Raw genomic sequence first — 20,524 nt, 5'->3', positions numbered from 1 at the left:
AATCAAAACTAGTTTGTGGGGATCTGTGAAAGGATTTTTTTGTATCAGTGTGCACAGTACAAAAAACAATGGAAGAATGATTTTTAAATTGCCCTTCATGCAGCTCTTAAAAAGAATACATTAGGATTATATGAACTGCAGGGATTTCCATAAGATGCATTGTTGAGCTAGGAAAGAATTACTTTTAATAATTTGATTATTTTAAAAAAGTCTCATCAACCCCTATAAATGTACATATATGTATGTGTTGTAGATGATTATATGAACATGGGGGAAAACATAGAAGAATGCATGCATACTAGTCATTAATGTGAGTCACGCTGTTGAATGATTAGAGAGGAGGAGTAGAAGAGAAGTGGGAGCCAAATTAAAAAGGGAGAACCTAACAAAACTGCAATAAAACCCCTCCAGAATATATGACATTTATGTATTTGTATAAAATAATGTCTGGGTAAAAGGAAATTTCAAAAAAGAATATATAACATATAAAAATGTTTTTTATGTGTGTGTGTGTGTGTATGTATATACATATATATGGTTTTATGTATATATGTATATATATGTATATACATACACACATAAAATCAGGATTTTTGTTAAAAATGTGTATGAGCCTTATGTCATTGAACATATCAGTTCATATTAGTGTCTCTTCTATTCCAAGCTCTCCAAAATAAGCTGATTTTGATGTTTGGCTTTCCACATAGTATGGCTCCTGGGAAAAGACTCACTGGTCAGCACTGTACTAATAACCTGCTGTATAGATATAAAATGTTATTGCAAACAAATAGGGTGACATTCTAATAGATTTCTTTAAAAAAAAAGGAAGGTTTGGAGGGAGAAAGAGAGGAAGCTAACTGCTGGCTACTCCTCTGTTCCCAAATTCACAAACTGCTCAAACATCATGAGTTTTCTGGGTCACACATTGTATTAACCCTCTGAGGCAAAGCTTGGGACCATTTAGTTCTATAAACTTCGTATATAACTCCAATTAGCTCATCAGTCCAGGTCCACTTCACCAATATATATTCCTCAGTTAAGTCCCTATGAACATAGAGCCTGTTATGAGTAAGGTCAGTGGTATCTTCTTTTTTTGTCTTATGCTACAACTGCTCTGAATTACTCTTACTCCCCTCAATAGATCTTGCCTTTTCTGGCCTTTAAGGCCTCACACATAATTTTTTCTTCACCTAAAAACCTTTCTAGGCTGGAAAAGATTCCCTTCCATGTCCCTGTTACACACTGTACTTATCCCCTTTATGTGTTTGCCTCCCTCACTAGCCTGTAAGCTGTGCAAGAGCAGCAATATGTCTGTCTTCATTGTAGAATTCCCACTCTTAACCTGGCACATGTCGGTTGAATAAATTTTAAAATCTTTCATGAATCTTTATCCACCATTGTACAAAAATTCTTTCTACCATCTTATCGACTAAGATTTTGACAACCTTCCTTCTAATCTAGAGGCTTATGTGAGGATTGGGAATCAGCAACCTTGTTATCGACTTCGCTTTTTATTCTGCTGTGACTTAATTACCTCCCCTTAACCTTTCTCAGCTTTAATGTCCTCATCGTATAAAATGGGACTTATGATACCACTAATTACCTCAAGGTTTGTGGTACAATATTCATTGTTCATACTGTGACATGATGTTCAATGTGAACATTGAAAGAGTGACTATAAAGTGCTTAGCTCAGGGTCAGGTGCTTTAATTATTACTGAAACGCTTGCCAGTCAGTTGAACCATCTTATTTTGACATCATGTTTGCTGCTCTTTCTGATTACCTTCAGCCCCAGTCTTCTTTACCCATCTGTCCTTTGGAACCCATCACTGGCCATTTCAAAGGTACTATCACCAACTCTTAGACTACTCCTTGACTTTTGGCTATGCTCTTTTGCTTGTTTCTAGCTCTTGGAAACTTTCACCGTAAGCTTTACATACTTCCGCTTTCCAGCTACTAGGGAAAATCACAAAGCTGATTCAGTACAGACTGTGCCAAATTTGCCAGATTGACTAAGAGAATCTTCCTGATGATGACTGTGTTCTTTCTTTTGTTCCTTTTAAAAATAGATTCTCAACCCAGGATGTGCAGCAGAATTACCTGCAGCTTTGTAAAACTATAGATGTGTGGATCCCACTCTTCAGCCCTAAGAAGGAGACTTCTTAGGTGTGGGCCCTGGACATACCTATTTTTTAAAAACCTTGGATTGTTCTTTTGGACAATTTGGTTTAAGAACTCTGGCCTATTAAGTTTCTGGCAACTGTTTTATGTGTTTTTCCTTATCCTCAAGTCCTGGGTTTCCCTTCACACATTGTCTGCTCTGAATCCTTACTTGCTGGCTCTACACCTGTGTTTCCAGCTGCTTGCTTGGATGTTTCCTCTTGAATGTCCTACTGTTGCCTTTCTCTGTACAAAGCTTAATTTCCCCCTTCAAACTAGAGCATTCTGCTGACTTCCCATTTTTTTAAATTAATCCATCATTCTCTAAAAATTCTAGCTCAGAATATTGGTATCTTTTCTGAATCCTGCCTCTTTCTTACCCTAACAGTTGTGTCATTGTAGACCACTTGCTTCCTTTCCCTGCTACTACTTGATTTTCCAGATGCCAACATGTTACAGTAGCGTTCCACTTCTGGCCTCCATATTCTGTCAACCCACTGCCTCCAGAACACTCTTCTGTTACAGCTTTGTTTATGTCATTCTCCTGCTTTTAGAAGGCTTAAGTGGCTGTGCCATACTGCAGAATAAAGTCTGAAATGCTTAATTGCACATTTGAGGCCCTCAAAATGTGGACACAATTCATTCAACCTTTTGATTTTATTTCCCATTATTTCCCTCAATATATATTAAGCTGTTAAACAATACTATTTAGAGGTAAGATAGAGAAAAAATTTGTTTTGAATCCTAGCGCTACCACTTGCCAAAGGTGTGATCTCAAGGCAGTTACTTTAGCTTCTTTGACCTTAGTTGCCACATCTGTAAAATAGGACATAAAAATAACTATTTACATGGCTTGTCATAAGTAGTTAACATGTATAGTGTGCTTGGCATGGGGTCTGACACCTAAAGGGCCTTGAAGTGTATTCTTTACCTCCTCTTTCCAGTCTTCTGCAGTGTCCTCCTTAGATGTACAGCTCTCTCACATCCTTCTCATTTTCTGTTTCTTTGCTTATGCCATTTTCTCTGCCTTTCCTTCCATGTCAGATTTTGAAATCCTATTCCTTTTTTTACCCCCTCTTCAGAAATCCTTCCCCTGCCCTTGTTCATTCCAAGTTCCCATAGTGTTTTATAGCATTTGTGAATTTTTTTTCCCCATTTGTTTGTATGTTAGATACTTCTAGTTTGTTCTCTCTGCAGACTAAATTGAAATCTCCTCAAGGACAAGGACCTGGTCATAGTCCTCTTGGTTTTCCCATCACTCCCAGCATACTGCTTTGTAGCTAGCAGGTTCTCAGTGAATACTGAGCCAACCAGTAAAGGCAGAGAACAACTTAGTCAAACAATAAAGCCAGCAAGCAATATCACTCCAAGTATGCTAGAGAACTAAAGTAGCAAATTAATCCACATACCTAGAGAAAAGATTCTTCTCATCAAATAAATAGGTTGAAACAGGATTTCTGGGAGAAATAGCTAACTATGAGTCCAAGGCAGGAAATGTACAAGTTGAATTTGTAAGATTTTGTCGTACCAGAAAGCAGTAAAGCTAAGACTGCTGAAGTTCTGTTAGAAGGACTCAGGAATTAATGTGGAGTTGTGACTGATCAATAAGACAATTTGAGCATCAAACAATAATAACAGCAGTGGATTGAAATATATCAAATATGTTTAAATCTATAAACTTACGGTACTAAAAAAGAAAAGAAAAGGTTTAGTCACCTTTGGAAGAACTTAGGAAACCCATTTCTCATTCTGAAAAAAGATAGAGAATAAAGCATTTATGCTACCTTTCTTGTAGAAATCATATGTGAAATAGACAATAGTTGAAGAAAATGTTTTTTAATCACTGAACTCCAGCTCACAAATGAAGGCAGGATGATAGAGTATGTATTCAGAAAATTTTTTTTTTTTTAGAATTTAAAGAGTACTTGTCTATCCAGCTAACTTTCGCTGCCTTTTTTCTAACCTTAAAAAAAAAAAAGAAAAAGAAAGTCTTTGAATTAGAAACATTATGAAGCAAAAAATACCAGAATGAAAGTTTGGTAACTTTTTCATCTTTGATTGCAGTCCAAAGACAAATAAATGAATAATTTCCCAGCCTGGAAATGTTAACATCTTTATTTAGATCTTGGGTTTTTTTTTTTTTTTTTAATGTTTCTTGAGCTTTTACTTCCTATTATTGCCAATCATTTCAGGAAATCCTTCAAACTACTCAAGTATAGTATTGACCTTCCTACTCAATGCAGGAAAGGAGAACCATACCCCAGTAGTTTCAGTCCCCTAGTCCAGGGTCTTAAACAGTTTTTAAACTTATCAAAGTGAACATTGGTTCTTCAAGTGATGTTTGTGTGAAGAGGCAATAGAAAAGGCTGACTGCATATGATAAATAAATATATTAACTCAAAAGCAAAATAACAAATCTGTATAATAGAGAAAAACCCCATGCAAATGGCAGTCAGCTTTTGTAGTCTTAATTCTAGTTTTTAATAAAGTATCATAACTACAGCACAGCAGGTAATTGCAGGTTTTTCTCTGCAGATACCTTGTTCCCTCGACATACCTATTTTTTGTGTTTTAACATTTCTGGAATTTGCATTTAGCTTACAATGCATGTGTTCATTTAATGCAGCAGTGTTCCTGCCAGCCTCCTTACCCCACTCAAAAAACTTTTAAATTGTGTTTTGCAATCAATTTTGTCTTTGAATTTTGGCAATATGATAATGTTTCTGGATGAATTTTGAGAGCAAAATTGTTTTAAAAGTACTTCATAGAATACTTTAGACCAGTATTTTCTTCATAATACCCTATATACCATATATGTAATACCATAGTTCCAGTTCCAGAGTTCCTAAAAAGGGGGGCAGGGATGCTCAATGATTAAATGAATTTGGAAAATACATCTTACCACTAGAGCCTCACTATAGACAAAAAGCCCATTAATCCTGTGGTTTAAAAAAATAATAATAAAAACTCTTTCAATCTCTTTTAACTAAATGTTATCCAAACTCTTCTGTCCCCCAAATCCTTTTTTGTTAACACCTGCTAGCATTCCATTTTAGGAAATGCTGCTGTGTAGAGTTCATTAATATAAATAATAGAACAAAATATTTTTGTCAGGTTGCTTTAAATATTTGGCTATTGCAAATTAAAAAGATAACTAACATTTCTAGGCATCTGTGTATCTAGTTGTCATGAGAACCTTTCCAAAGGCAGGCTTGGCTGGACTGTATCATCAGCTTAGTCGGACATAATCTTTAATTGCCTTCAATAGTGCAGCAACCATACTGCCCGGTTAGTGTTAGCCCTTGCTTCTTCTCACAGACTTAGACATTGGCCCAGTTGCTAGGCTTCAGGGTGATATTTCTTAGCAAAAGAAATCCTTATGTAACGTGTCACATGTTGCCAGCTCTGGCACTACAGTTTTATTCTGTAACTCACTGCACCCTTTTTAAAAAAACAATTTTTTTTCAATTTAAATGTATTAGTAAAGTAAGTATTGCTGGATCTTCTTGTATTGTGCTCCTGTATATATTGTAGCCTGTTTATGGTAAATCTCTGGAAGAGCCATAGAGCTGGGATAAATCCATCCCTTCCCTATCTTCTGCCAGGGAAAGGAGGCAGTTAGGTGGTTCTTGCCATCAAAGTAAGCTACATTGTCTCTCTTGAGTAATGGAAACAATAAAATATTAACCAGACATGTTCTTTGGCATAATTCAGTAAGCATTTATTAAATGCCTTCTTTGTACCAGAGAGCTATACTAAGTACCAGGTTTTAAAAGTGAGAAGCAGTAATCCTTACTGTCCTCAAAGAGTTGACTCTAATTGGTGAGACAATGGTTGTGTAAGTGATAAATATTTACAGTGCAGTAGGAGGCTCTGGGGACACCTAACTTATTGGTGAAGGACGTGGAAAGTCTGACCCTGGAGGATAAGTAGCTTCTGATTATGCAAGTAAAGGGATAAATGACATCACTGACAGAGAGGACAATTTGTGTAAAAGGTGTATGGGGTTGTGAAAAGTGAGAAACTTGAAAGTGCTGGTAGCTTTGTTTTGTTTAGAGTATCTATGGTAACAAGATGGGAGAATAAAGCCTGAAAGGAAGGTCAGTGGTTCCTGGCTGTAGGTGCTATGTTTGGCAGAGAGTTTAGAAGACTGCCCCATATGTGATTCTTGACCTTTACTAGCATTTTTTATAAATAAATTAATGAAAATTAATATTGACTAAACTGTGCTAAATTTCTTAAGTTTAATGTGTATTTCCAGGTGACAGAGTAGTCATATTACTTCATGTTAATAGTACCATCTTGATGACTTATGATCCTGCTCACTTAAGTTACCCTCATATAAAGGCATTAGCTCTATTCTTTAAAATCAGTTTTATTGAGATATAATTTACTAACAACACCAATTTTACATGTATAATTCACTGAGATTTGACAAATGTACACAGTTACATAACCACCACTCCTCTAATCATAATATAGTATTTTTTCATCACCCTGCATTTGCTTTTATTTACAGTTTGGTAAACTAAATAGATTAACTCTTTGAACCCTGAAGGACATAATATCTGAAGAACAGAGAACTAAAGAACCATTAACCTTTAAACTAGGGAAAAAAATTTTTTTCTTAAAAAGAAAAAAGAGAAGCTCTATAAAAGTACTGCTTTTGGAAGATTTTGTCTCTTGAAATCTTTAAAAGAAAAAGGAGGAAATAAAAAGCAATGGTAAGAAATTGTCTGCAAAGTGACTGGTATAATATTCTATAAAGATGTTTGGAGGTGGAGGAAGAAACAACTGCCAAGAAAACAAAACCAAAAATTTTAAATACTGAACTGGAAATTTTAGACTTGAGTTCTAGCAAACAGCTCTGATATTTAATAGCAGAGAGGTACAGAAGCATTTTCACTTGTCTGAGGTCTTGGTTTTCTCATAAAGTGGGCCATTGGATGGCATATTCCAAGCTATATTACACAGAACTTTAGAGTTTTATGAGGTGTGGACAAGAGTTACAGATTGGGGAGAAGAAAATTAAAACTAAGGGCTAAATTTTAAACTGGGAAATAGTTGTACTTAGGTTTTGATTCTGGCAGGTGGGAAGAAAGTGCATCCCCCCAACCTTGTATTTCCATATACTCAGCCGACCTTTTATTGATTGTTGCTGTAGCATTGGAGGTTAGGACACTTTGTGAAATAATTTTATCTGTAATTCTACTTTGCACTTGTGATTCATTGTGGAAGAAGATGAGTTTCTCCGGGGAAATGAATATTGCCATTAAACTACAAAAATTATTTTCTTTCCCTGAAGTTATTACATTTAAGAATAAAATAGATGTTTCTATATGAGAAGTACACAGGTTTATGTTTTTAAATAACTATTTTATCCATCTTATTTGTTTGTTTTAACCAGTTACCCATGGGTGTATTGTTTCCACAATAAAACTTTTTCTACCAGATGGTATGGAAGCCCGGCTCCGCTCAGAGTGAGTATAATTTAATGCTGTGAAGTTTTTGTATTAATTGCCTTAGTTAATAATATTCTAGTTTACTTCAGGATTATTCTAATAATGTTAGAAAATTGATGTAGTACTTTTGGAATATAATATACTTCAGTTTAATTGCTTTTCACATGGGTTACAATTCTAGAAAATAATAATGTGTAAGGAGGCGCAGTGATTTTGTTTCCAGAATTAACTTTACAACTTATATTTTGATGGATAATTAATTTTTCAAAATAGTTGGAGTATATAACTTACTGATGAGTGATAACTGTTCATTTTGATCTGCATTTCCTGTCAGACTTTATGATTGCCTTACAGGACCTTGAGGGTGTTGATACAGTTAGTAGTCTATTTTGGTGGGAGTTTCTGGAGGGATTTTCCAGTGCTTTAGTTTAGTTTTGTTTTGTTTTCTAATGAAGCAGTATGGAAAGATCACTTTGAGGAGGACAAATGAGAGGGAAAAATTATTCATACAATGTTAATGTTAAAATGTAAACATAAGTACATTTTGCTCTTGTACTTTTCACAGATTATTATTATGAAGTGTTGGGGGAGCTAAACAATCTTTAAACTTCAGGATTTTTTATTTTGAGTGAAAACCTTGAATATGCTAGAAGCTTGTTTCTGTACCCAACATAACATTTTCTGTCCTATAAAAACAGACAGATATCTGAGAGTGGGAGGTTGAGAACAGCGGTAAGTTGAAGGTGCAGCAGAGTAGTGAGTAGGAAAAAGCAAGCAGAGAGAAGTCCTGCTATTACTGTGATAATTAGTGCTTTCATTAGAATTATTATATATTATGCTTTAGTTAGAGGCTGCCAGTTGTTTTTTTTTTTCCAGCTTTAAGGATATCTGAAGAAAGCAGATATTTTAAAACATTCTAAATTTAAAACGTTGATCTGTTTCCTATTCATATTATAGTTTAATTATTAAAAACACAGTTAACTTTGGGAGCATTAGTGTGACTTAGCTTTTAATGTGACTTAGTCAAGAGCTTTTAGTATGACTTACTCAAGAGTTAAGAGTCAAAAATAAGAGTAACTATTGATAAACCAATGACAAGTGGCTTTTTAAAGACTTTGATGTTTGTATTTGATAATGAGATTTTTCTTTCATGGAGTCAGAAACTTTGAGCATCTGCATAAAGGGTCATCTCTGTTCTCAGGTTCTATCTAGTAGGGCATGTGAGTTTTTTCAAAGTCTGTCAGTAAATTGTGTTCCTATCCCTCTTGTCTCCCCAATGCTTTTCATCTTTGTCCCTGTTTCTTCTCATTTTGTTTTTTTTATGTGGTTAAATATTAGCATCATTTAAAATTTTGTTGCCAGTTTCATTGTACATAATCTGGTTGACTTTCTGGAGTTGGTGAATTTTGAACAGACAGTTCTTTAGAGCTGGAAGAGTATCAGAATGACCTTTAGAGGTTGCTAGTCTGGTTCAAAGCCTGACTCCACCTGTTCTGTGACTGGATCAGGCCTCCCTTTTCTCATTTGAAAAATGAAGGTAATAATTTTACTTATTAAGCAAGAATTTTATGAGGAAGATTAAGCAAGACTGTACACTTAAAAGAGGTTAGTGTAGTACCCGGCGTATAATAAGTACACAGTGAATATTAGTTGTTTCTGTTACTGTAATCTAATATTTTTTAGCAGTCAAGATACTTTTAAATATGCCAGAATGTTTAGAGTTTAAGGTACATTGTATACATAGCATTTAATATTTTTAAGATCTTCAGTAGGTATACCATTCTCTAAAAAGCTAATTCTGTTTTCTTCCTTGAATTTTATTATATTGCACAAATAATTTTCAAATGATAAGAAACAAATTGCCTATAATTCCATAACCCTAACACTAAATAAGTTTTCCTTTTCTGCAATTCCTTGTTGCATATGAACCATTTCTGTAATTCAAACAAAATACACCTATACCCAAGATAGTTTTTGTAAAATATAAATGTATATCACTTATGGAATGTTTTGCTGGATTTTTAGCCTTTTGTTTATTGACCAGATTTTCATGGAATATTTTGTGCTTAGGTCACTAAGAAAACTGGATTTAAAAACTTCATTAATACCACTTGCTTCTATTTAGACTCTCTTAAGTTCATTTCCCTGTATATGCATATCTACAGAGTAAAGGATAAATACCCAAGATGATTATCTCTGGGTGCTGACATTGAGGAATTTTTATTTATTTCCTCATGCTTTACTTCACACATTTTCCATAATATATATTACTTGTGTAATCAAGAAAAAGAAACTTAAGGCAAATGTCTATTCCATTTTTATGGGGTAAAGAAGAAAAACTAAATTTGTATGTCAGTTTTTAAACCTTCATTAGGCATCCAGCTTTGTTAGGGCCTTGTGATAGATTCTGTGGATGCAGAAATGAATTGTTCACAGTGTCTGAGAACAGACATGAAATCAAAGGAGTAGAGCAGAGGGTTGTATGGTCTCAGTGGGAGTCTGTGCAGGATATCATGGGTGCTCAGAAGGGAGGTGCCCCTGGTACTTAATATTCTATTTTAGTCAGTATTTTAGTGTATTTGTGACTAATTGAATTGAAGTATTTTGAGGGTGTTTGCAGTTACTACAGTGGGATCAGAATTGTCATTCCTGTTTTTAACTTCTACAAGATCAGTTTCTCAGCAGCTTACACATGGTTAACCAATTGAATCTGGAACTTTACCCAATCAGACATGAAGCTGACCATCACCAGAGTAGCCTCTAGGATATGGCTTGATGATCAACTGGTAGGGAACATGGGTTGCAGCCTTGCTCTGTGTTCCCTCTGCTTACCCCCAACCAGCATACAGTATCTCCGACGGCATTTTGTAGAACAGAGACCCTGGCTTCCTTAACTGCTCACTTCTCATGGGAGTGGTAGTAGTGGTCAAGTGCTGCTGTGTCCTTGATACTGTTTTAAGTTCTTTGTTTATATTAACACATTTAATACTCACAGTAACCCTATGTGGTTAGTTTTATGCTTATCCCCACTTTATGGATGAGGAAGTTGAGACCTATAGTGGTTAGGTAACTTGCCCAAGATTATGCAGCTGGTACATAGAGCCAAAATTTGGACCCAGTCAGTATAGCTTGTGAGCCTGCATGCCTAATTGCTACACTGCACTGTCTCTTACATACTTTATAAGGCCAAAAAGGCAGTTAGTACCAACTAATACTGCGTTTGTGGTTTAGTTTTAAAGTGATATACTGAACAAGATTATACTGTATAGCACAGGGAAATATATACAAGATCTTGTGGTAGCTCACAGCAAAAAAAATGTGACAATGAATATATGTATGTTCATGTATAACTGAAAAATTGTGCTCTACACTGGAATTTGACACAACATTGTAAAATGACTATAACTCAATAAAAAATGTTTTAAAAAAAAGTGATATACTGAGTTCAGTTTCATACCTACACCTGAGCTTTCAGTTGTTAGTGTGTGAGGTGGCTGGGTAGAGAAGAATAGTACTACAGTTTTGATTAGCTAGAACTCTACTAGAACATGTTTCCAAGTTATAGCCTTCTTTACAGTAGAACTTTGCTTTTTAAAGACTTTCTACAAAGGAATATTTAGTTTTCAGAAGAACTTAATTTATACATACCAAAATTCAAAATGGATAGTTTGAGTTCTTTTTTTCTGTTTAGAAGTTCTTATAACCAAGAAATTCACCATAGCCCTTAGTAATAGTGGATCCAGAAAAGGCATTTAATATGTCTTGAATTTTGAATTTGTGTTTAGAAATATATTAACGTGCAAAAGGTAGGTTTGTGTATTTATTCCCTTGTTTTCTAACAATTCTATACATTTATGAAGGATTGAAAAATAATATACTTTCTTTTAATTATATGAAAGCAAGTATATTAACTTTGGGGTTTAAGATATTCTGGTACTGTCATACTGTTTCCTCTGTTGTCAGGAAACTAGATAAAAATTCTAAATTTTACTTTTCAGTGTCATCCATGCTCCATTACCAAGTCCTGTTGAAAAAGTAAGTTTTACTAATGATGATTTTTTCCCAATTCCCTCTGCTATAGTGCTTTGGAAAATGTTTCTGTTTGTTTTATTTGCTTTACCTAGAAACTTTTTTCTTTTTTGTAACAAAATATAGGAATGCATATAGCTATATAGTTATTCTAGTCTTCTGATCTTAAATAACTGGAGAATTTAGGATGGATGCTTCTTGGGAAAAAGCCTTTGTTATCTCAAGTAAATGACTGACCCTTAGTACTTGTTTTGTGCCTAGCCTTAGGTAAGAAGTGGTAGTTACTACCTTTTATTTTAGAATATAGTTCTGTCTAGAAATATTTATTAAAGCCTTGTGCCCAGATAGTTCACTCAACATACACCTTCACATGGAAATAACACAGAAATATGGGCTTACAGAAATTTTTCTTTTATTGTCCTTGAAGATCAGTTTTAACCTAATCTGGACAGAAACTTTGCATAATTACTTGTTAGAAAATATTTTTTTCTTTTGTTCAGAAATAAAGGTGTATCAAACTATAGATAGCATTGCTAAATAGCAAAAAACCCCACATCATTTTGTATCTTTTCACATTAAAGTGAATGTTGAGTTTTCTTAGTAAAGTAACTAAACTATTGGGAAAGACATTTTTTCTTCCTTTTGAATAAAGAATGAAAACCTGCTTGAAACTGAAGATCTTTGTTAGATTCCTTTTTAAGAAACAAGAGTGGTTAATTGTGATCTGCAGGAATACCAAGAATCATTTCAGAAGTAAATAATAGACTTGGTGATTTAGGACTACTTTTTAAAAATAAGGCCACCTCTCTATCTTCTAGTTAGCATATTAATAAAAAAAAAACAGACCTTCTGAGCTTAATAACGAATGATGCTGTTATCATCCTTAATAAGTTAACATGTAACTTGGGTGGTATTGAGAATGTGGGTGAATGTTAACAGCAACCTGATACTGCCTTTAAAAAAAAAAAGAAAGTTTTTCCACACCCGGTAGAAACCCTTCATAGAAGGTATTTCTTCCGTACTCTTGAGTTCTAAGCATTTTGACTGTGACTTAAATGTTTAAACATCATTATTTCACATCTTTTTCTTCTTCAAACCTGCCTATAGTTTAAAGGGATTGGGAGTAATCCTATTTTCATTGCCTCTAGCTATTGGACAAAGTGTATTTCATGTCCTGCTTCTTCCCACACCCCCACATACAAATACTATTTTGAAGATAGCTACTTCTAAATGAATTGTGACTTGTTGACATTTTGAAGAATTATTGAACAATGAATTTTAAAGGGGAAAAATATAGTTCTCTTGATTTAGGAGATATTATTTCTGGATAAAGAAAAGGCTGAATTGTCTTTGTGCTATAAGTTGGTGATTTGGTTTATCAAGGAATGTTTTCATGAGTAGCACTTGTTCCACCACCCTGCTTGTAAATCTCAAACTGGTCAGCATAATACAATACCATTTATAAATTCTAGGCATGAAGCAGAAATTTTGGAAAACTAAAAGAAATGGTTAATTTGAAGAATAATTTTTATCTTACATATTTCAGTAAACAGGCATTTCAGGGACTTGGTTTAGCTTTAATGTCTTCGGTAAATATTTTGCGTGACTGTTGATGCTCTGTCATTTTGTTTCTAGGTTGCTGCTAACACTCCAAGTATGTACTCTCAGGAACTATTCCAGCTTTCTCAGTATCTTCAGGTAAAAGTAATCTTGAGAATTCTCAATCTTTAAAAGGAGAACTTAGATGTGATTTTGTTAGTTCACAAATATGGGCTAAAAAAGTGTTGGCTGGATACAAGTATGAAAGAAATATCTTTTCAAAGTAAAAAAAGAATTAAAAATAAGTCTTATGAAAATGGATTTTAAAAAATCAGGATTGTTAAGTCTAGAGAAGGTAAGGTTCTATACAAGAGGTTTTTTTTTAACAAATATGAGGAAGTTCTAAAATTGTTCTTTATCCAAAGGTGGATTTTAAATAAAATTAATCCTGGAGAAATTTTGGTTGCTATAAATAGCTATAATAGCAAATAACACGAACTATTAAAATATTAACTATTAATAGCAAATAATTATATAGCACTTACTATATGCCACACTCTAGCACTTTAACTATATTAATATACTTAATCACAAAAATCCTACAAGGTATATTTTTTATTCCTATTTTTACAGATAGGGTAACTGAGGGACAGGAAGGTTAAATAATTTGCACAATATCACACACCTAGTATGTGGTTGAGCTGGAATTTAAACCCAGACAAGTCAGACCTCAGAGCCCCTGCTCTTTACTAGTCTGTGCTGCTGGATCTATAAAATAACTTAGTGATGGGGGAGATGCTTGCAGTGGGCTCCTGAAGAAGTTAATATCATATTTAAAGAACCATACAAATCTCTAAAAAGGAAACAAGTGGTTGGTTTGGTTTTTTTTCTTTTCTTTTTTTTTCCTTTCTGATTTTGATAAATTTGGGCAGGATTATGGGTCTTATTCTGGTGAGGGAGCATGATTAAGGGAAACTCTGTATCAGGAGTTTGGAGATTGAGTAGTAGAGCCCATATAAAAACTTCAGTGAGTTCTGTGGCCTTGGATGAGTCATTTTACACATGCAGGTTTTCAGTTGCCTTATGTTTAAAATGATAGGACCAAATCAGTGATCCTGGGTCCCTACATTCTTTTATAGAAATCAGTCACTGAGAAGAGTCCTACCTCAGTTAAGAATGTACACATCTGTGAAAATATCCGTGTGTTAATTAGGTCACTGGGCATAGTGTAATAGTGGATGCAAAAGCTGTTTTACGTGCTTGCAGTTTAGTAAGTATTTATAAGCATAGAGTCTAGCCAGAATTCCCTGGATTTGATCTGTGGCTTTAACTTTTGACATGTTGGGAAGATTGTTTAACTCTTTTGTGCCTCATTTTCCTCATCTATGATATGTGTATAATAAAGCACTTGCCTCACAGAATTGTAAAGAATAAATGAATTAATACATGTAAAGGACTTAGAACAGTGTCTGGCACATAGAATATATGCCATCAATGTTAGTAGTTGTTTATCATTCAGTAAGAAGTCAAATTAATTGACCTAGATCTCTCTTATTTTTAGAGATAGAAGACAACTTTGAGATTAATGTGGTCTAGCTTTCATTTCTCATATGAGAAATATGGGGCCCATATAGGTAAAATGATTTTCCAGGGCTATAGACTATAGTTACTAGTCACTGTGGATGGTGAATCTAATGACCTGACTCACTCCAGTACGTTTTCCAACTTTCCTGTCAGTCCTTTGAATATTCATAGTAGCATAATCTTTCACTGTGTTTTTCTAATTCTTTGAGAGAAAATTATACTGCACTGTCTTTTCTGCATACATCTTGAATTGTTAAAGTTCTAATGTAAATTGTAAATGTTTTGAATAAAAACTGAAATAGATACATTTTATGCCTTAGAACTAAAAGCCCATTCCTGGAAGTACTAGATTTCTGTTAGGATGTGATTCATGGAGTTATGAAACTCTAAATGGAATTGAGTAAAAAAAGGTGAAATTACACCATCTAGTGGAAGTAGTGGTTATTTGGTGGTTTTGTTTTTAAGTAAAACTTTTTACAGCGTTAGTGTAATTTCCTGGATATTAGGAATGTCTAAGAAGCTTAAAATAAACTTGGCACCTAGTTCCTTCTTAGTGTGAGCTGTGTTTTAATGTGGGTTATGAGTTGGTATGACTTTTACTCGATTCCTTAATCTATACTTTTAGAGTTATATTAAAAAGCAGTACCTCTAACTCTAATTAGACCAAATTATCCCTAATCATTATTTATCAAGGATGTGGAGAGCAATAAATGCATGCTTTAAGCCTCAAGTATTGTATTTGAAGTATACACTTCTCAGTTGAGGTGTCTCAGAAGTATTAGGGTAATAAATGTTCTTCTTTAGATAATGACAGGAATAGAAGAAGATGAAATTTAAAGATGTGCCAAAACCACAGCTGAAAGCTGTGGAGCGTTTTCACCTTGACTTTCAGTGAAGGAGACCCTCTTAAACAGCTATCAAATGTTAACAAGTGACCTAGAGATAAGGCTTTGCTTGACAATGTCTTTCGCTGTAAAAATATTCCTTTGGAGCTGCCAAATGGTTATATAACTTCTCAACCCCTTAATTACGTTGAACCAGCACTTTGTGGGCTCTTACTCATTTTTGGCATATTTGATTATAGCTAAGTGTTAATACAGTTACAGAATCAGAACACCTGAAAATTCAATACACTGTGAGAAGAAAGCAGCTTTTTAAAAAATATATACATATATTTGTATTTATATATAACATTTTAAAAAAGAAAAATTAAAAGATATTTCTATTTCAGATGTCGCAGTCATGTGGCTAAGCCATTACAAAGTGTCTGCTGCTGACCAGATTATTTAGGTTTAGTTTGGGATGATTTTGTTCTGAGCTTGTACATTGTCTCTCTCTCTCTCCCTCCCTCTCTCTCTCTTTCTTTCCCTCTTTCTCTCTCTGTGTGTGTGTGTGTGTGTGTGTGTGTGTGTGTGTGTGTGTGTGTGTGTGTATGTATAAATGTATATGCATAAAATGCATGGTTAAAACATTTGTTGGATTCTTCTACTCTAGGTTTTTTTTTTTTTTAACTGACTTATGAATTATGAGTGAAAAAAAAAAAGGTGACTTGTTTTCTGTTATAGGGGAAGTTGCAGCTAGAGCACTCCTAACAGGAGTACTTACAGCTCAACAAATGAGGCTAAAATGATGTTGCCTATATATATTTTACAAAGTAGATTTATCAGATTTGAAAGTAAAAATATACAGTGTGATGTAATATGAGAATATTTACAGAATGTGCTAAAAATTGATTACTCTTCAAAGCAATCATATTGAGTTTATTAGAATGTCTTTTGTGATTTATAATATTAGGAGGCCTTACATCGGGAACAGATGTTGGAACAGAAGTTAGCCACGCTTCAGCGGCTACTAGCCATCACCCAAGAGGCCTCAGATACCAGTTGGCAGGTATTCCAGTTGTCTTTATATTCAAGAAGCATTTAAGCATAGTTTAATATCCCTTAGATATTGATTAAACCAAAACTACAATTTTGTAACAAGCAAAGGCAAAGTTATTTCTTAATGAACAAATATTGAAAATTTAGCATTTTACAGTAGATGTTGACCAATTTTTACAATTTTATATCTTTTTTTGACAGTAGCAACTTTTTTGACATGTTATTTTTTTAATTACCCTGAGATTTTATTTATATTTACTTTTTCTTCAACAGGCTTTAATAGATGAAGATAGACTCTTATCACGGTTAGAAGTTATGGGAAATCAACTACAGGCATGCTCCAAAGTAAGTATTAATCTCAAGAACATAAAGAAAAATGCATAGTTTTTTTTATTGTAGCTTCATTTCTTTGACTGTTATTTTAATACATGTAGAAACATTTTTATATTTTCACCATTCTTTTAAATCTTTTATGATCGGGGTAATGTAACTACATACACATGTAAGTAGGAAGGATTATATAGTGAATACCTATGTATAATATAACACTCTTTCTTTTTTCCATCATAGTTAATATTTGTTGGAGTAAATGGGTCATTTGTCCTCTGTAATTTCCCTCAATATGGATTTTTTTTTTCAATATGGATTTTTATTTAAACATTCTTCTAGCTCCCCCTCCCATACCACAAATTCTAGAGATTTGATCTGACTTAGGTTCAGCTTTTTTTTCGGTCAACAACACTTCATATATAGTATTGAATGCTTTCATCAGGAGGCACCGTCATGTTTAGTTGTCTTTCTTTTTGAGATATTAGCAACCTTTGATGATCTTTTTCTGGGTCCATCTTTTTATTAAGGGCTGCAAAAGTGGTGATGCTATATAGTTCTGTCTTTCCTTTATTTACTAGCTGAACTCTATATAGAGGAACTTCCCTCTCATAAACCATTTTGTGATCCTGAGGTACATTTTCTTAGGAAAGCAGGATAAGTGATTTTCTCCCTTTACTTACTAGATTTCAAAATAATGATTTAGTTCCATCTCATCCACCAAAGAATGACCATAAGGTATTTTCCAGCTTAGATTTAAATATACTTCATGTGTTTAAACCTGTTCCATTTGGTTTTTCTTAATGATTCTCAAATTATCCTATCTTTGGTCGTGGGAACTTCTTCCCTTGGCACCTGAGTCCTTTCGGTAGAATTCTAGCAGACTTTGGTAGCTTTCTGCTGTCATATCAGGCAAGATGTTCCAGACTCATCTTGTGCATTTCCTACCTTGAAATCAGCCTTTTCCCCAGGGTATTCTTATTCCTTTTGGTTTAATTATTGTTTTAAAATGCTTGACCTTTTTAGAGGCAAAAGATTATTTTTGCCCATAAATGTAAATATTGTGGCTTCCAGATAATATGACAGGTAGAGGGGTTAATTCATTTTGGTATATTTGAGGGAAATTCTCAATTTACTTTGACTTCTTTTTTCTATTGGAAGTGTGAATTAATGTATTTGGGAAAATGTTATTTACTAATGCAACTTTTAAATACAGCTTCAATTAGTTTGTGTCTGGAGGTACCTTAATATAAATAGCTTAAAGAGCATTGCAATGTGTGTTTTTTTTTCAAATGGTAAATACTGAAAAAAAAAAACCAACTTGGTTATAATTATAAATATCTTGTAATCCCAGAATCAAACAGAAGATAGTTTACGGAAGGAACTCATAGCATTACAGGAGGATAAACACAACTATGAGACGACAGCCAAAGAGTCCCTGAGGCGGGTTCTTCAGGAGAAAATTGAAGTGGTTAGAAAACTTTCAGAAGTTGAGGTATTTCAATTTAACAAATACTAAATAGTAGTGTGATTTTAAAATTTTAACTTAAAATTGGTAACATTTCAGACTTGGGTATTCTTATATAGGTAGGAAATTTTTCCTGTGTATCTGGTTGGAAGGAGCTGTATGCTGTTTTCATTGTCCAGAGTTCTCAGCATGACCTTGTGAGTTCTGGTGTTCCCTAGTCAGTGACTCAGGAAGTAAAAACCTAACTAGGGAATTTCACTGTTTGCATTCAAGTTAGGATTCAGCCTTCACACAATGGACTATGATATGTGCTAGAGAATTGATCTCCTTTCACATAATTTTGTTTTCCTTCCAGTTGAGGATAACCAGTGTAATGCAGAGAGCTACACCACTAGTCTTACTTTATTCATCCTCCAGAAAGGAAAACTGTGCCTCTTTGGAGGTTCACAGGGAAATTATCTGTAAGGTCCTTTCTAGGTCTCTTTAGAATAATCAAAATGTGATTCTCATTGCTTTAAAACAACCTAATTGATAATATGAGTTATTCCTTTGAACCACTGCAGAATTACCACAGAAGTTATCTTTTACTGGAGTTAGTTAAAATGTCCATTGGGAAATAAGTAATAAACATACTTTAGTATAAGGATAGTTTCTGTAATAGCCCCATCCCAAAGTGACTCATTCACTATCATGTCATTAATATGACATGCAAGGAAAGAAAATTATTACTAATTGTCTTCTAATTTTATTAAGTTGATTGCATATTATTAAACTTGCTTTTAAGAATTGATAGGTTTAAAATATTTTCAAGGCTAGAACTCATAACCAGTGGCCTTTTAAAAGTGTAATTGTGTAAAGTAGCATCCTCTCCTCCCCCTGCCCTATTTTGTTTTGTTTCCTAATTCCTTGTATTTTCTGTTTTAGCAATGTAGCTGCAGTAAATTGAAATTTTTATGTTATTTAACTCAGCCTTATATAAAATCCAAGACAGGTGTTGATTTAGAACAGCCTATAGAGTTATATTTTTTATGCATTGAATTTAGAATGTACATTTATTCTAAATCAACTGCCTGTAAACTTAAATTACAGCGAAGTCTGAGTAATACTGAAGATGAATGTACCCACCTGAAAGAAATGAATGAACGGACTCAGGAAGAATTAAGAGAATTAGCCAATAAATATAATGGAGCAGTTAATGAGATTAAAGATTTATCCGATAAATTAAAGGTAATGTATTTTCTTAACCTGAAAGTATGTAAATTAATCATCTGTAACACACTGGATAGTTTAAGAGTTTAGGTTGAATTGCTTGCTGAATAGTTGTTGATGTAAACTTTGGTAATAGTTTATTTATAGTAAAAATTAGGTGCCATTTTGCCCAAACCCCATCACCACAGATAATTGAAAGTCTGTAAAAGCTGACTTATTTTCTTTGGATGGAAATAAATACTTCCCAATAGGCATTTTTAAATATATAGGAGAAAGTAGATGAGAACCAGCAAGATATTCAGCATTTTAAAAACCTGGAATCTGCTTATCTGTAGTGTGTCCCAAAGGCAAGTGCAGCTATGTTAGTGCTGGAACAAGCCCAGAGGGAACCTCAGAGTGATCTGCTTGACCCCTTGTAGCCTCCAGGGATGCTATTGGCTCTGCTTCAGCTGCTGCTCCCTGTAGCTATAGGACATTTAGGATAAGGAGAGACCAGACCGTAGGTAACGCCAAATTCTAAGTGAGTTTGTGAAGACCCATCTTTATATAATTCAAACGGATTGAGTGGCTAGAAGATACACATTTGTTAGAAAAGACCAGAGCATATCTCCCCTTTAAGTGATTAACAAATAATAATAATAATAATAACCTATGATAGCTTTAAATATTGGGCTTGTTAAAAGGAGGTCGTTTTAAAAAGTGCTTCTAAATCATCATTTCTTTAGCTAAAAATAATCTTGTTTAAAATTTCAGAGTAAGTTACATTTTAGAGTGTACAGACTAATTAAAACAACAGTAATTTCAAGGGAAACTGTATTTCCCCCTTGAAAATGTTTTTCATTTTGACCCCTTTAACGTATTGAGTC

General features: G+C 34.0%; 1 protein-coding gene across 33 annotated transcripts in view; it reads left to right on the top strand.

Annotated features, from left to right (window-relative positions):
• The window catches only part of SLMAP (sarcolemma associated protein), a 121,842-nt gene that overhangs the window by 55,343 nt on the left and 45,975 nt on the right, over positions 1 to 20,524 (top strand). For all 33 annotated transcript variants that reach the window (XM_045505403.2, XM_045505404.2, XM_045505395.2 and 30 more), the window contains exons 3-9: positions 7,568 to 7,640; positions 11,621 to 11,657; positions 13,287 to 13,349; positions 16,569 to 16,664; positions 16,928 to 16,999; positions 18,336 to 18,476; positions 19,539 to 19,676. In XM_045505403.2, coding sequence (XP_045361359.1) covers positions 7,568 to 7,640; positions 11,621 to 11,657; positions 13,287 to 13,349; positions 16,569 to 16,664; positions 16,928 to 16,999; positions 18,336 to 18,476; positions 19,539 to 19,676 — 620 coding nt within the window. The remainder of the gene's footprint in view (positions 1 to 7,567; positions 7,641 to 11,620; positions 11,658 to 13,286; positions 13,350 to 16,568; positions 16,665 to 16,927; positions 17,000 to 18,335; positions 18,477 to 19,538; positions 19,677 to 20,524) is intronic.

This window comes from Camelus bactrianus, chromosome 17 (genome assembly GCF_048773025.1).
Source record: "Camelus bactrianus isolate YW-2024 breed Bactrian camel chromosome 17, ASM4877302v1, whole genome shotgun sequence".
In the NCBI taxonomy this organism is placed as follows: Eukaryota; Metazoa; Chordata; class Mammalia; order Artiodactyla; family Camelidae; genus Camelus; species Camelus bactrianus.
The sequence above is the reverse complement of the archived record's forward strand: the minus strand, read 5'-3'. Positions and strand labels throughout refer to the sequence as shown.